Source organism: Seriola dumerili, unplaced genomic scaffold, assembly GCF_002260705.1.
Source record: "Seriola dumerili isolate Sdu_G_001 unplaced genomic scaffold, Sdu_1.0 BDQW01000149.1, whole genome shotgun sequence".
NCBI classification, from domain to species: domain Eukaryota; kingdom Metazoa; phylum Chordata; class Actinopteri; order Carangiformes; family Carangidae; genus Seriola; species Seriola dumerili.
This window is the reverse complement of record NW_019174404.1, coordinates 2,287,537-2,304,675: the sequence shown is the minus strand read 5'-3', so window position 1 is coordinate 2,304,675 and position 17,139 is coordinate 2,287,537. Positions and strand designations below refer to the sequence as shown.

General features: G+C 45.4%; 1 protein-coding gene across 1 annotated transcript in view; it reads right to left on the bottom strand.

Moving 5' to 3' along the window:
• The window catches only part of LOC111225453 (transcription factor IIIB 90 kDa subunit-like), a 117,357-nt gene that overhangs the window by 87,600 nt on the left and 12,618 nt on the right, over nt 1-17,139 (bottom strand). The window contains exons 4-6 of the mRNA XM_022750339.1: nt 10,593-10,766; nt 6,797-6,828; nt 887-959 (exon numbers count right to left, since the gene is read on the bottom strand). Of these exons, the coding sequence (XP_022606060.1) occupies nt 887-959; nt 6,797-6,828; nt 10,593-10,766 (279 nt within the window). The remainder of the gene's footprint in view (nt 1-886; nt 960-6,796; nt 6,829-10,592; nt 10,767-17,139) is intronic.

Here is a 17,139-nt window from a genome sequence, read left to right as displayed (position 1 = left end):
CAGTTAAAGTCCAAATCCCCTGATATCAGTGGGTTAAAGAGCTAAAAATTTATTTCACAGATTCACCAATCAAGTTTTTTTTTTTTTTTTTTATTTCTTTCTTCCCCGATACCTCAACTCGTCCCGTGCGCTGGTACTGAACACATGGAGTCCTTTTGTTATGTTTGGTAACATGAGCCCAGGGATCGCTGTGATACTAAAACCTTGAGTCTGCAACCCGCTGTGACTACATGAATCATCAGGGACGTCTTAGTTTGGGCTTGGAAACTGCACATTTATCAGCCTGAGTTTAAAAAAAGGACGTGGGTGTTTGACCAGGCGGGGAGCGTCTGGAGAAAAACACAATCAAGGTGCACTGTGGGAAATGAAGGATGCTGTGTTTTTTGGAGTTGGACACACTCTGGATTAAAATTCAGGATCTCTCGGCTTCTGCTGCTTCGATTTTGAGCATTTTTTCTTTAATCTGTCACTAGAGAGTCCCCAATTTATTATGGAAGCAATAATAAATCTCTGGAGAATCCCTTTAAATCATTTATCAAGAAAAACACCAAACATCCTCGGGTTCCAGCTCAGGAAATGTGAAGATTTTTGCTGCTATATTCTGTTTTATAATCATTGTAAGTTGAATATATTTGGGTTTGGGACTGATGGTCGGACAAACCAGGAGGTTTGAATATTTCTACATGGGTCTGGGAAATTCTGAGAGACGTTTTTCACTAGTTTTTGGTTTTATATAGACGGGTGGTTAATCGCAAAAGCAACTGGCAAATTAAATGACAATGAGATTAACCAGGAGCGGCTCATATCTACATATATGTAGTGAAATGGACACTTAGAGATGGTCCATTATTAATGTAGTAAAAGAGTGTGAAGATGAGGTCGGTACCTATAGCCGGGGCGTTGATGCACAGCTCTCTGGCCAGGACGAGGAAAGTTCTTCCCAGGACGTAGACGTTCACCTGCGGAGGAAAAAACAACATAAAAACAAAAAAGAGACGAGATGCTGAAGGTAAAACACCAGAGAGTGAAGCATCTGTCAGAAGGAAAACCTCGTGCTGCCAAGAGGAGTCTAATTTTCTAACTGGATTTGCGTGGTTACGTGATCCTGCAGCTCCTGTAAGTGAGCTCAGTGACTCCAAGAGCCATTAAACCCATTTAAAAACCATTTACAGAATTACACTGGAGCCCGAGCATCAGTCTGAAATTAAGAGTTTGTCTCACAAGACGCAGCGTTTCCCTCTAACAGGAGGGAGGTGATGGGGATGACTGGTGTGTCTGACAGGGAGAAAAACACTATCAGGATATGAGATGAGGCCGTTAAGTGTCCCCGTTACATAATCGACCCAAAGGTTGCAGAACATTTCACTTCAATATGTGTGATTAAAAGCTGATCTCTGCTGCGATTTGAAGGGTTTTTTATTTATTTTTTCTTTTTCAGGCTTGGTGCAGTCTCTCAAACTCACAGTTGTGTTGATTCATTTCTAATCAAATTATTCTTGCCCCTCAAGGTCACCCCCACCTCCCCCCCCCCCCCCCCCCCCCTCAGATTTCCTGTATCTAAATTACAAGTCTGACCAATACACACACACGGTGTGTGTTCGGATGTTTCTGGGTCTTTACACTGACGTTTTTCTTTCACTCTCTTTAAAAGTTGACGTTTTAACTCGTTAGTTATTTCTGGTGAGTTGCACTGAGGCGACATGATAACCTTCCTGTACCTGAGAGGACGTGACTGATTTATCTGCACACCGCTGTGACCTTTGACCAGAAGTCAGCACAGGCAACGAGACAAAGGGTTACTGTGATAAGTGACTGAGCTCTGAGCCGAAAAATGGGACAAATAAGTTGTTTAGTCGCTGACATGAAAATGAACATTTCAAATTTACATAAATTCTTCTATTCTTGAAAATTTCAGATACTATTTTGACTAAAGACCAAAGAAAAACCGCGAAGTAGCGACGGCATCGAAGTGAGGTCTCGTTTCTTTTCACAGATACTTTATGATTTCCTTCAGAACTGACAATCCTGTAGTATTTTATTTTGGAAAAGTTCTAGTGTGACAGCTTGTGGTCACAGCGCTGTGTGTGTGTTTGAGAAGTTTGGTTTGTTTAGGCGGGAAAAGTTGCCCATATTCTCACATTAACATATGTTGATCAAAAGTTATCAGAAGAGGATCATTTCATATCAGTGGTAAAACCATCTGACCAAACAGTTATTGTAGTGAGCGTGAAAATCTGAGTCTAAATTAATCCAATAAACAAAAATGAAAAATGATGAAGCTTTTTATTCCTTATTTGCAGAAAAGTCTGTGAATGAGGAATAAAAACCACAACAAGGTACAAATTGTACGAGAGGGAGAATAAATAGGTTTTCTCATTAGGAGGGCCTGATAAAACAAAACGTGCTGCCCCCAATAGGTCGCTTATTAATGGCCAGAATAACGTGATCTGCGTGCACGCAGGCGAATGGAGATCTGCCAGCTGAGAAGTTGCCAGTCTTTTACCAGTTTTGTCGGTGGTGAGAAACTCTTGCGGTTGGATCTGGGTGAAACAGGAAGTCAGAGCAGCGAGGACAGAATCAGTGTCTTGTGTTCAGATGAGTAAGAACTCCTGTTGTGGTAAACGCTACAGGGCGGAGGAGCTGCGAGGAGCTGCGAGGAGCTGCGAGGAGCTGCGAGGAGCTGCGAGGAGCTGCGAGGAGCGGGCTACAGCGGTCGGGTGCAGATGAGACTGAGGATGTATGAATGAGAATCTGTGTTAGAGACGGACGGACTCAGACAACGTGACAGGAGAAGAAGTACAGGAAAGCTGTTGTGTTCGTTGACTGCAGGAGAAAAGTCAAAGGTGACATCCTTAACTCAGTGGTGAACAGGGATAAACCTTCAAACTAGTTTGTGGAGTTTGTGGAGCAGGAGCTGATGAGGCGGTTTAACTAAGCTGAGCATGAACCTGCTTCACTGGGCCACGTGTCAGGGGAAGAGCAGGGTGAGTCGGCGGTGGGTGAGAGCCAGCGTGTCGTTGGGGTTATCACGCCGGCGCCTCCCATCACAGATGTTTCATTGTATTTTACCCACAACACCTCCAGAAGGCTCGGTAGTAAATTCTATCACCCCCGACACACACACACACACCCTCCCCACACCCCCACCACTCCATGTGAAAGGATCTAATGACGAATACCGCTGAATAACAAAGCCACGAGGCCGCACATCTATCATATCATCTCAAATTAACGGCGATACGGCGCAGAATTAAGTTTCTGAGGCGCCACGAGCTGAAATCTGAAGCAGAAGGCAGCGAAAGCCGGAGGATCAGGTCGTGAACTCAGGTCAGATCTCTGTCATTCCTTCAGACCGACTCTCCAGACCTCCGGGGGCTTGGGGGGGGGGGGGTTCGGAGCAGACAGACGGACTCTCGCTCTCAGCCCCCTCTCTGCAGTCGGGCAGGGACGCAGATGCTCCACTGCTATTCTGGGAAGTGGATTCCAGCGAGGAATTTATACACAAAAGCAGAGAGAGTGGAGGAGGAGGAGGAGGAGGAGGAAGTGGAACAAGTGCGGTCACTTTTAAGTTTTTACAGCTGAACGGCTAAAACGAGGAACAAAAATCAACATCTTTACTCGACTGCAGCATTTCAAAGCCGCCTTAATCAATATTTCTCCATCACCAGTGGCAACAACAGCATGACGCGAAAAGGTAGACCCACAGAATCGTCACTCAACTCTGGAGTTCCCCCTCGGCATTACAGAGCGTTTTCAGCTCATTGTTTTGGGTTTTACGCTCCATAAATTGACTCTTTTAGTTCGGTCTCACGCTCTCATCAGCAGGAAAAAAACAAAAAGGCAGCGATAAACAAAAACAAATAGGGAACAGCTGGTGAACACAGACGAGCGTTTAGCTGTTGAAGAGGCAGATATTTCCCTCAGGAGGCGGCGGAGACCAAACACAGAGATAAAAGAAGAGAAGAGGGGATACTGGACTTAGATTGATCAGGAGGACAAATGAATGTGTGAGAACAAGTTTGCTATATCAGCTTTATAAAGTAATAATACGTCACGTAATAAGTGTTTGTTGTTGTTGTTGTTGTTGTTGTCTGGTGTCTGGCTCCCGAGTGGAAAAAAATAAAAATAAAATGTAATAATTGCAGGGGTTGAATTAAATGTTTCACCTTGGGTCTCGTTCCTGTAGTTTCCTTCATCACTTCAATCATTAGGAATCAAATTAACTTGGTGAGAACAATGTTGATTACTAATTATCAAATCAACATGGCTCGGGTTCATTTGATTAATTGAGATCTGGGAACACAGCAATACCACAAAAAGCCAATCAAGCAGGATGTAAACAAATGTCCAAATCAGTCGAATGTATTTGTAAGAAGAAGAAAACAAAGGCGAACAGTAAAATTAAAACTGTTTCAAACATCCGTCACTGTTTAGGGACCAACTTCCTGCCTCATCTTTGTCCTACTGCACTTTCCTGTAGTTGTGTTCACAATAAGTTTTCCTGTGCAGAAGGTTTGTTACTCACATTCACGCTCTAACTTTCGGTTTAGCCTCCAAATAAAGTGGTTCAGATCATCTGGGTAGTTTTATTCAAACCAGGAAACACCGTCGACGCTTTATTCACAAGAGAGACCTGGTTAAAATGTCAGCGTCGAGTGGCTCCCACATATCACGTAACACACACACAGAATTAGTTCATAACATTTACATACAACCTGAGAGGCATAGTGCAAAAATGCATGTTGCAGGGATGTTATCGTGTTTCCAGATCTCTGCATTTGCTTTGGCGAGTGCAATGTTATAATTAAGGAATAATGTCCAAAACTGCAAAAAAATTAAGACCTGAAGTTGTTTCATTTAATTTTAAACACTGGGACTAAAAGTGATTCCTTTACATAATGCATGTGTGAAAGTCAGTAGTCCAGTATCTCTGTGCAGCCTGGCAGAGTTTTGTTAATCAAACACAAACTGCTGAATTCGACACCAACTGAAAACTTTTCTTCTTTAATCTGTAAAACTGACGTTTGACTCGGCAACTAAACGCTGAGCTCGAGTCTCCAAATCAAAATTAATGACAGCTCTGAACCGTCGGCCGCTGAGCTGCTCGCAGACGAAACGAGGAGAAAACGATCCCCCTCTGCTCTGCAGCGCTAAGTGAAACTTTCCGGGGTCAGGGGTCAACTCCAAACGCTCCGGCAACAAAAACACTGAGCGGACACTTGATACTTCACAGCCCGAGTCTCAACAGGTGGAGGCGGCGGCCGAGGCTTCGAGGGGGGAAAAGCTTTCAATTAAAGGATTCCTGATGGGGGCCGGTACGACCGAGGGCCGCTCTGATGAGATTAACGAGCATCAACAACCACTCTCTCCTGAAGCCACAGGCCTAAATGACAGAACCAAACAGCTGCTGCCAACATCTGTAAGACCTCAGTTTAAATTTTGATGATGATGTTTGACTGATGGAGACCTGGTGGGGTGGAAACGCTGGCTGATCAATTAAAATCAAAATGTAACAAGGATTCAGTTTCCTTCTTCTCCTCCTGGTTTTATATCATTCTTTGAATCTGCATCAAAGTCACTTACTGAATCTTAAAACAGTCATAAATTGGGGAAATATACTTTCAATGAAAAAATAAAGAGGAGAAGAGGATTCTGTGATCTGTCCAGAGCTTTGAATAAAATATTTTTTTATCTGCCGGGAACCTTCCTCAGCTTCCTCGTGACCCGAGGAGACCCCTGACAGATTAACATGGCCCTCCTCATGTTCACCCTCTGACGCACCTGTTGTTTAATACTCCCAGCTACTGATCAACACGTGATCAAACCTCCGTCACATCTGAGGTGGACAACACAGAAAACAGCTGATATTTAAAGTCAGTATCGATCCAGCCCTGATCAATACTTCAGCAGCTGAGTGAAGACTGAAAGTGACAGAGCTCCTCATTCATCCCAACAATGCAACAAACACCAAGTGGCGCGGGTGTGGATCCATAAACAAGTGATCGGTGGAATATCACCGACCCACACCCCGAAATGTTGGGCATTAATAACCCCACCCACCCGAAATCCACTTCAAATCCACACCCAGCACTCCACATGCCGGGGTGTGGATGGTTGGGGGGGGGAGGGGCCGCCACCGGCTCCTGCAGGACAGCTGGGTGCGTAAAAATAAAAGCCCCTGACCAGCTGTGACTCTGAGAAATGTCCCACCGCCACCACCAGCTCCACCACGCCCCTGACTCACTGTGAATCTGCTGCCATTAAATATGCAGACAAATGGAGGAGTTTCTAAATTTACACACACACACACACACACACACACACACACACACACCCCCCCTCAGGTTTAATTACACGGGTGAAAGTCTGAATGCAAGATGACTGCAGGAGCAAGTGGTTAGGCAGAGATGCATTATGGGAGTGGTGGCGAGAGGTAGGTGTGTGTGTGTGTGTGCAAGTGGCTGCTCCAGCGGGGTGGGCGTCGAGACACATCACAGTAAGATTTAAGAAAATAAAGTTTTCTTTAAAGTCTGCAGAAGCTCAATTTTGTTTTGATTTACAATAATAAGTCGATTAATCGATTGACAGAATATTTATCTGCAACTATTCAGATAATGGATTCATCAATTATCTTTATCTTACATTATACTACACTGGATATTTAGAGGTTTGGATTGTTGATCGCACAAAATACGACATTTGAAGACGTCACTTAGGAAACTGTGATGGTTTTATAGATTAATCAAGAAAATAACTGGCAGATTAATCGATAACGATCATTAGTCTTGACACTTACCTGCAGGAGATCGCTGAGATCCAGCAGCATGTCTGAGACCAACAGGTTAAGGCAACAAACCAAAAACAAAGAATCAGAAGTAAAAAATGATTTGTCATGATTTTAGTTTTAAAGAGTCACATGCAGAAGGTCGACCAGAGACACAGGGAGGTTTGAGGAAAATTAAAGATCAATTAATTTTTATGTTTTGTGAGCGACGGCTTCCTTCATGCTAGATTAAAAAACACAAACACTCAAGAGACCGCCACTGACACGAGTGACTGACTTCAGGGTTTTGATGCTGGAAAGTCACACGGCTCAGTCAGTGGTAACGTACATGGTAATATCTTTGTTCCCAGCATAAAGCAGCAGTGAAGTCCACACTACAGCTGCAGTGAGACCACATTAAAGAAAGCTTGTGCATGTTTTCTTTGATGGTTTCAACCTGGAGGTCTGATTCAAGACCGTACAACGAGGAGGAGTGAGAACAGCCGCAGAACCGAACTGTGTTCCTCACAACACGCGCCTTAATCAGACACGCACGATGTAAACAGTGTGTAACCAATGACAGCGAGAGATTAACAGCATTGGAGTGCTTGAATAATAGCAGCAGATTAAATTGTTTGACAATAATCCGATAATGTTTATGTCTCGTGTTGTGTAGGATATGTTTGCATCATGTGGCAGAAAAGCTTTGGGAAACATTTACACAGCCTGTTTCCATCTGCAGCACAAACAAACAGCAGGTTAACCTGAAAGGCAACAGGTGAGGTGGGGGGGGGCATTGTTTCATAACCCGCCCCTGGTGAGAGACGTGTCTGGATCCAGTCGCCTCGCTCCCACATGAAGTGAAATAAAGAGAAATGAGTGAAACATGTTGAGCAGCTGCGTCAGTAAATCTAACGAGACACTGAAGCGTCACCTCTGTCACCTCTGACCACACGACTAAATATACTGACAGACCTGTCGCCTCCCCCGCCGTGACCTCACACACACACACACACACACACACACACACACACACACACACACACACACACACCTCTTCAGCCTCTGGACATCCCACCCTCACAGTGACACCCCCGCCCCTCCCTCTCCCATCCCTTCCCCAGCTCGGAACACGCTGGTCTCCGTGGCGACGGGGTCTCCGTGGCGACAGGTGCACCTGTCTCCAGGCTGCCAGAGTGGATTAGCGGGGCTCCTCTGAAAAGGCCTCACAATGGAATTAGCAGCAGCAGTGCAGATGAAATGGAAAAAGATAATCCCGGCACACGCCGTCTGGAGATTAGAGACGACCGCCTTAATCAGGAAAACAAACGACAGCAGGTCCTTCAACACATCTGGGCCCAGGGAGCAGAAATAAAAAAACTACTCACATCTTATGCCACAGGAGGGACGAGAGATGGATACTGAAACTGATCAAGTGGTCACGTGTGCACGTTTGTGTTTGTCCATTTCATTTCATGATTCAACATAATATTGGCGCCGTGACAAACCCAGGTGCATGAAGACGCTTTTCAACGGTTTTTCCCCCACATCTGGGATGAACAGGAGCGCCAGACCTGATCGGCAAACATCAACCTCACTAATGCTCTCGTGTCTGAACGGGAGCTTATCCCTGCAGCCAGGTTCCAAAATCTGGTGGAAAGCCTGAATCCAGAAGAGTGGAGGCTGTTACAGCAGCAGATTAATGCCCGTGGTTTGGAAATTAAGTGCTCAACACACACGGCAGCAAATCTACTGAACTCTCTCTGCAGCACAACACAGGTGAAGGCTGCGGCTCCTCCAGAGTAAAGGCTCTGAGGAAACGGCAGATGGTTGAAGGACTTAAGGCCAGATGCTCGGTGCATCTGAGACCTACTGGTTTTGGGAAACTCGTGGTGGAAGCAGCCTAACAAGCCAGTTCACTCCAAGCTGAACCCTTTAAGGACTGAATTCTAACATTTTAATCACCACTTGTCTTCTGGAGGAAGAAAAGAAGCGAGCGGTTTATGGGAAACGACTTAATTTCACCAGAGATTAACAAAGAATTGCTGTTATTCATCAAGTTTCTTCGTATATTCTGCTGCATGTGACAGTTTTCTAGCTGGTAACAGCATTTTGTTCTGATTCGATGGTTTTAATTGGTGCTTGGATGCAAACATAAGTTTCTGGGATTATTTGAAGGGGAAGGACAAACAGAGGAAAGAAGAAGAGACGAGAGAAAGATCAGAAAAAGATGGATTCAAAGAGACAAGTTCAGAACAGATGAACGATCCGTCTGCAGCCTGAAACCGGATGCATGATCCAGATCGCCTGGTCCTCCTCTGTACGGCTGCCTCGTTAAATCAAAGTCCAGATGAGACGAATGTTTCCCTCCGCTTCTCCTTCTCCCTTCGTCTTTGTCCTGATGCTCCCCTGCGACAACGTTACAGACTCACCCAGCTGTGGAGAAGGAAGTGAGCGGAGCTATTTTTACCGCGGCCTCACTCCTCCGAACATGAACAAACAGACAGGCCTGTGCTGACAAACACACACCCACACACACACCCACACACACACACACACGCCCGGTAAACAATGCAGCAGGAAGGCATTACACCGTCCTCGCCCCTCTTTCATTAGGCAAACCTAACCCGGTCGTCCTGTGCTGCTGTTACATAACAAAAAGCATCCTCTGAGGCGAAGTGAGTCAGGACTGAACCAACGGCAGCACAGAAAAACACAGAGCCGCTCTGCTTATGAAAAAAGGATGAACCTAAAAGTCCTATTATCCCGGCGCTGACACGTCGCTCTCAGCTCCAATAAGCTGCCGTTTGCAGATTATGAAACATTAAGACGGCGACAGGCGGTCCTGTTCACATCAGACGTAACCTGCAGACTTTGATGTGCCATCCTCCATCAGCTCGAGACGCAGGTTCAACAAATTTAACTTTGCCTCGACTAACGCTGAACTTCTGCTCGGCTAATTACAGCCAGCGTGCGATTAAACGGAGGAGGTTTGCTCGTGCACGCAGGAAACGCTGCTCTGTTCAATTATGGAAGCGGCGCTTTGATCAGATTTCATCTCCACTTTGTTGCAACATTTAATTAGACTGACACACGCAGGGCGAGGGCCAACGGCTAACCGTGCTACCTGCTCCTTCGACTCTGATTCTTTGTGTATCCATCAGCATCCAGCTGTTTATTTACACACTTAATTCACACACAGCTAAAACGATTAATCGATTGATAAGTTGATCAACTGAAATTTAATTGGCAACAATCCTGATAATCAAGTGATGTATAGACAGAGGAGAAACTCAGTGTTTCAGCCACGTTGATGGGACTTTCTCTGTCGGATAATTTTCTGATCCTATTTCTTTCACTCTTATTTCCCTTTTGAGATGAACAAGATTAGAAATTTGGGACTACAGTTCCCATCATGCTTTGGCTGATGCAAACAGGAAGTATAGTGATTACATGGAATCAGTGAATTAGCTGTGGGCTACACCTTGAGACTCAGATTAGGAAAATAATTACCTATTAGCATCTGAATTTGATTATCATGTGACGTCTGAAGTTATAAAGAGCGTCCTAACAGATTTATGTAGTTGTGTCTGGTGCGACTGGGTTATAATGCTGAAGAGGAAGGGTGCAACGTTTGGTTCAAAATGTGCAACTTGGGATCTAAAGATTTATGAAGATGCTTTACTCCTCTGGCAGCTGCACAGTTCACATTATAAAGAAACACAGTTTGTCTGGAGTCTGTGTTTTTGCAGAAATCATTACGCTGATAAAACATCTGGAAACCCCTTTTTCAGCTTCTACAAAGACAGAAAATGAGCAGCAAGGATACGTGGCGTTCCCTCGGTGCGGCACACCAGGTAGAGACAGGCGGCGATGACGTGCGAGGACTTGCGGCCGCGGGTCAGGTGTTTGGTGAGCGCCATCCTGTAGAAATTGAAAGCCGTGTCCAAACAGTGCTTGTTCATCTGCAGCTGGTGACCCAGAGTGTTGATGTGCGGTTTGGGTGAGGGCACACACACACACACACACACACACACACACACACACACACACACACACACACACACACACACACACGTCAGTTCAAAGAAACAGAGAGTTTTCATTTAAAGAAAACACAAATGCTCAACATCCCATCTGCCTGTTATCATTAACAGAGACAAGAAAACTGCAAAACACAGAAAAAGTATCACGAGGCCGCAGCGTGTGATTCACTCATCAGGATATTCAGCGACTGTGGATGGCGGCATCGTCGTCCTGTCTCTACGCCACGTGTTCAGGTTTTTAATTTGTCTATATGTGTCCAAGACAGGTTCAAACAAAACCACTTCTCATTGTTTATGGGCGACGACGATGCGCCATTCCACAGTCGCTGAATATCCTATGAGTGAATCACACGCTGCGCCTCGTGATACTTTTTCTGTGTCTTTTGCAGTTTTTCTCTGTCTCTGTAATGATTAAACAGGCAGATGGGATGTTGAGCATTTGTGTTTTCTTTAAATGAAAACTCTCTGTTTTTCTTTGAACTGACGTGTGTGTGTGTGTGTGTGTGTGTGTGTGTGTGTGTGTGTGTGTGTGTGTGTGTGCGTGTTGTGTGTGTGTGTCCTCAGCCAAACAGCACAATCAACACTCTGGGTCAACAGCTGCAGATGAACAAGCACTGTTTGGACACGGCTTTCAATTTCTACAGGATGGCGCTCACCAAACACCTGACCCGCGGCCGCAAGTCCTCGCACGTCATCGCCGCCTGTCTCTACCTGGTGTGCCGCACCGAGGGAACGCCACGTATCCTTGTGCTGCTCATTTTCTGTCTTTGTAGAACTGAAAAAGGGGTTTCCAGATGTTTTTATCAGCGTAATGATTTCTGCAAATAAACAACCAGACTCCAGACAAACTGTCAAAGTGTGTTCTAAATTAATGTGGCAATCTAGTGTCATCTACGATATTAATCATGAACACTCTCATCATACGCACTCACACTCTCTTGAACCAAACGATGCACCTTTAATTATAATACCACGAACGAGTCATGACACAAACTACATAAATCTGTTAGACGCTCATTTATAACTTCAGACGTCACTCTGTATTAGTATATATAATGAGAATTTTCGATGACATCACTGCTTCAACGTGAGGGTAGCATCATATAATATCACACCTAGAAGTTGATCCAGCGACAAGAAGATTGTAATCAACCGAGCGAGCGTGAGAGTGGCAGCGTGAGTGCGGAGGCTAATAAATCACGCCACACCTTGGCATATACTCTCTGTATTTGTCAGCTCTCACACGTAAGTCCTATATGTCCGCAACTTGATATGTAATCACACATTACTTGTTCATATATAAGCGGACAATCAGACGTGAAAGTAACACTCACGGACCTATGAGATAATCCCTCCCGACAGAGAAATATTTCCACCCTGAAGTTCGCTATTTAATACAAACATTCTCTTGCATAAACAGCCCGTCAGTTTATCCTTGTCTGTCTATATAATCCGATCACTTATAGTCAGGATGTTGCCAATTAAATTTCAGTTTTGAATCAACTTATCAATCGTGACCATAAAATGTTCGCTTGCAATGTGTGAGTACTGTGTTAGTGAATTAAGTGTCGTTAAAATCAGAATCCACGCGGTGACTAGTGCGTGATGGACGGAGAAACTCTATCAAAAGAAGAGTCAGTACAGTCTGATCAACGGACGCACGAGCGTCGTGAGTGCGACTGCTGTATCCAGCTTGGCCCTAACATCTGGCACCGTCCAGACCTCTACACGAATCGGCACCGTCCCCTCCTCATTCACTCTCGTGCTTTGTGTCTCAGAGCCAGCGTGTCTAATTAAATGTTGCAACAAAGTGGAGATGAAATCTGATCAAAGCGCCGCTTCCATTCTTGAAATCTGAAGATCAAAAGCAATCGAGCGGTGGTGTGGGCCGTGCGGGGTTGCACGAGTCGAGAACGCGGTCCTCCGGTGTGTGAAGGTCGGCGACCGCGGTGCGTGGGTAGAGGTTAGGCGGCGGGAGCAGACGGGTTCAGCGTTAGTGCGGAGGGGCAAGGAGTTGAACATGTTGGTTAGAGGACCGGTGCGTCTCGAGCTGATGGAGGATTGCCACAATCAAAGTCTGGGCAGTTACGTCTGATGTGAACAGGACCGTCTGCTCCTACTCTCTATCACTGTACCCATTAAGTGTTGCTATAATGAGCCAAAATCTTGCGCAGCTTATTGCGAGCGGAGAGCGCGTGTCAGCGCCGAGGATAATAGGACTTTTAGGTTCATCCTTTTTCATAAGCAGAGCGGCTCTGTGTTTTTCTGATGCTGCCGTTTGTTCAGTCGCCTGACTCACTTCGCCCTCAAAGAGGATGCCCTTTTGTTATGTAAACAGCAGCCAACAGGACGACTCCCGGGGTTAGGTTTGCCTAATGAAAGAGGGGCCTGAGGACGGTTAATGCCATTCCTGCGTGCATTTGTTTACCCGGCGTGTGTGTGTGTTGTGGTGTCTTCTAATCACCCCTGGGTGGGGGTGTGATGGTTGTCAGCACAGCGCCTGTCTGTCTTGTTCGATTCGGAGGGACGTAGGCCGCTGCGTACTGAAAGAGCTCCGCTCACTCTTTCCTCTCCTCACAGCTGGGTGACGTCTGTAAACGTTGTCGCGAGTGGAGCATTCAGGACAAAGACGAAGGCTGGAGAAGAGAGAGAGAAACAGCAGAAAAGCCAAAAATTGCAGTCTTCATCTTCTGAGTAAACTTTCTGCATTTAAAACGATGGGCGAGCTCTAAGTCTACAGAGTGATTGAAAGGACTTCAGTTCGCGAAATCTCCTAGATCCATGCATCAGCACATCTACACCAACAAACACCTTAACCAGAACACGCAAAAACGTTCATGCGTGTTCTGAGACAATTGTCTCTGTGAATCCATCTTTGTCTCTGCGTGATCGAGTTGCGCGCTGTCTCTCCTCTTCTTTTCATTTCCTCACTTGTATTTGGGTGTTCGCTTGGACCACCCTCACAATATAAATCCATTGAAAACTACTATGCTCGCATCTCGCACCAGAAGACCTCAACTTTCAAACAACAAAACCACCACCAAATTGCCGAATCAATACACACAACCGAATGCTTCCAATATAGACACCTACTGTCTATAAACACAACTGTAATTCAAGCAACTGTGCAGCTATGAGAATATACAGAAGGGAAACTTGCATGGGCCCATAATTAACAGCAATTCTTTGCTTAACTCTCTACGTGAATAGAAATACATAAGTCGTTTATCCCGCATAAACCCGACTCGCTTCTTTTCTTCCTTCACAGAAGACAAAGTGGTGATTTAAAGATGTTAGAATTCAGTCCTTAAAGGGTTCAGCTTGGAAGTGAACTGGCTTGTTAGGCTGCTTCCAAACCAACGAGTTGGGTACCCAAAACCAGTAGTCTCAGATGCGCACCGAGCATCTGGGCTTAACGTCCTTCAACGCATCTGACCGTATTCACTCTCAGAGCCTTTACATCTGGAGGAGGCGCTAGCCTTCACGGACTGTGTTGTGCTGCAGAGAGAGGTTCAGTAAGACTTTTGCTTGCATGTGTGTTTGAGCATAATTTCCAACCAACGGGCATTAATCTGCTGCTGGCTTAACAGCCTCCACTCTTCTGGATTCAGGCTTTCCCACCCAGATTTGGAACTGGCTGCAGAGGATTAAACTCCGTTCAAGAACACGAGAAGCAATTAGTGGGTTGATGTTTGCCGATCAGGCGGTCTGGGCCTCCTGTTCATCCAGATGTGGGGGAAAAACCTGTTGAAAAGACGTCTTTCTGCACCTGGGTTTGATCACGCGCGCCCAATAATATGTTGAAATCAATGAATGAAATGGAACAAACACATATTAACGTTTGCCACACGTGACCACAAATTTGATCAGTTTTCAGATTATCCATCTCTCGTCCCTCCTGTGGCATTCAAGAGGTGTCTAGTGTATCTTCTCTCTTTCATGCTCCCTGGGCCCAGATGTGTTGAAGGACCTGCTGTCGTTTGTTTTCCTGATTAAGGCGGTCGTCTCTTAATCTCCAGACGGCGTTGTGCCGGATTATCTTTTTCCATTTCATCTGCAGCTGCTGCTGCTAATTCCATTAGTGAGGCCTTTTCCAGAGGAGCCCCGCTAATCCACTCTGGCAGCCCTGGAAGACAAGGTGCACCTGTTCGCCACGGAAGACCCCGTCGCCACGGAGACCAGCGCTGTTCCAGCTGGGGAATGGGATGGGAGATGGAGGGGCGGGTGGTGTCCCTTGTGAGGGTGGGATGTTCCAGAGGCTGAGAGACGTGTGTGTTGTGTGTGTGTGATGTGTGTGTGCTGTGTGTGTGTGTGTGTTTGGTGGATGTTGGGGAAGTGTTTTGTTGTGGTGTGTGTGTGTGTGGTGAGGTCACGGCGGGGAGGGCGACAGTCTGTCTAGTTAATATATTTAAGTCGTGTGGTCAGAGGTGACAGAACTGGCTTACCGCCTTCAGTGTCTCGTTAATTTTACTGATGCAGCTTGCTCAACATGTTTTTCACTCATTTCTCTTTTATTTTTCACTTCATGTGGGAGCGAGGCGACTGGATCCAGACACGTCCTCCTCACCAGGGGCGGTGTACTGAACACAATGCCCCCCTCCACCAATCCCTGTTGCCTTCAGGTTAACCTGCCTGTTTCGTTTGCTGCTGCAGGATGGAAAACAGGCCTGTGTAAATGTTTCCCAAAGCTTTTCTGCCCACAATGATGCAACATTATCCTTACACAACACGAGACAAATAAACATTATCGGATTATGTTCAAACATATTTAATCGCTGCCTATTATTCAATGCCTCCAATGCTGCCTAATCCTCCGCTGTCATTGTTACACACTGTTTACATCGCGGTGTCTGTATTGAAGGTACGCGTGTTGTGAGGAAGCAGCAGTTCGGGTTCGTGCGGCTGTTCTCACTCTCACTCCTCGTTGTACTGGTCTTGAATCAGACCTCCAGGTTGAAACCATCAAGAAAACATGCCAAGCTTTCTTTAGATGTGGTCTCACTCAGCTGTAGTGTGGACTTACACTGCTGCTTTATGCTTGGGAACAAAGATTATTACCATGAGTTACGTTACCAGCTGGACTGAGGCCGTGTGAACTTTCCAGCTCGAAAACCCTGCAAGTCAGTCACATCGTAGTCAAGTGGCCGTGTCTCTTTTGAGTGTTTGTGGTGTTTTTTAACTCTAGCACGAAAGGAAGCCATCGCTCACAAAACATAAAATTAATTGATCTTTAATTTCTCCTCAAAACTCCTTCCCTGTGATTCTCACTGGTCGATCCCTTCTGCATGTGACTCTTTATACATAGACTAAATACATGACTAATCATTTTTTACTTCTCTTGAAGCATTCTATTCCAAGTGAAGGCCCTCCCTTTAAAATTTTTTGGGTGTTGTTGCCTAAGTTTAAACCTGTTATTTTAACCAAACGATCTCCTCAGACACATGCTGCTGCTTCAGATATTCTCAAGCACACTCTCCCCAATGGGTAAGTGTCAGGAAAGATGACCGAGATGATCGGTTTATCGAGGTTCGAGATCATCTGCAGTTAATATTTGCAATTGAGAAGAAAATAGGTGTTAACCAGCAGACAGCTACCTTGATAGCCTCTAAATGTACCTCAAAACCATAACACCACCCCTTTTCTTAAGGACGTCTTCAAATGTCGTGTTTCTTATCTGCATAAGCGCTCAGCACAACAATCCCAAACCTCAACTAAGCATATCCGAGAGTGTTAGCTTATAAGTAAGATAAAGATAGAATTGATGAAGTCCATTATATGCCTGGAATAAAAAGTTGCAGATAAATATTCTGTCATCTATTAGATCGAGTTTAGCAGTTAGTTGTAAAATCCAAATACAAAAATTGAGCTTCTGCAGACTTTAAAGAAACACTATTGTAGTTAATTCTACCAAATCTTACTGTGACTTGGTTCTCGACGCCCACCCCGCTTGGATCAACTCGCATCTTTAGCAACAACACACATCACACACACTATCCCTGCTCGCACACTCCCATAAATGCATCTCAACTGCCTAAAATCACTTGCTCTGCAGTCAAATCTTGCATCAGCACTATATCAGCGCCGTGTCAAGTTAAACCTGAAGGAGAGCATGCTCTGCGTGTGTCGTCTCCTCTCTCTCCCTCTCTCTCTGTCTGTGCGAAAACAACACAGGATACAACTCACCGTCCTAACTGTGTGTGGTGTGTTGTTGTAGACATTGACGAATTCTGTGTTTCTCAGCCTAAATTTGTTGTGTGTTAAATTGAACTGTGCTGTAGTGTGTGTGTGTGTATAGTGCTGTGCTGTGGTTTGAACTGGTGTGTGTGTGTG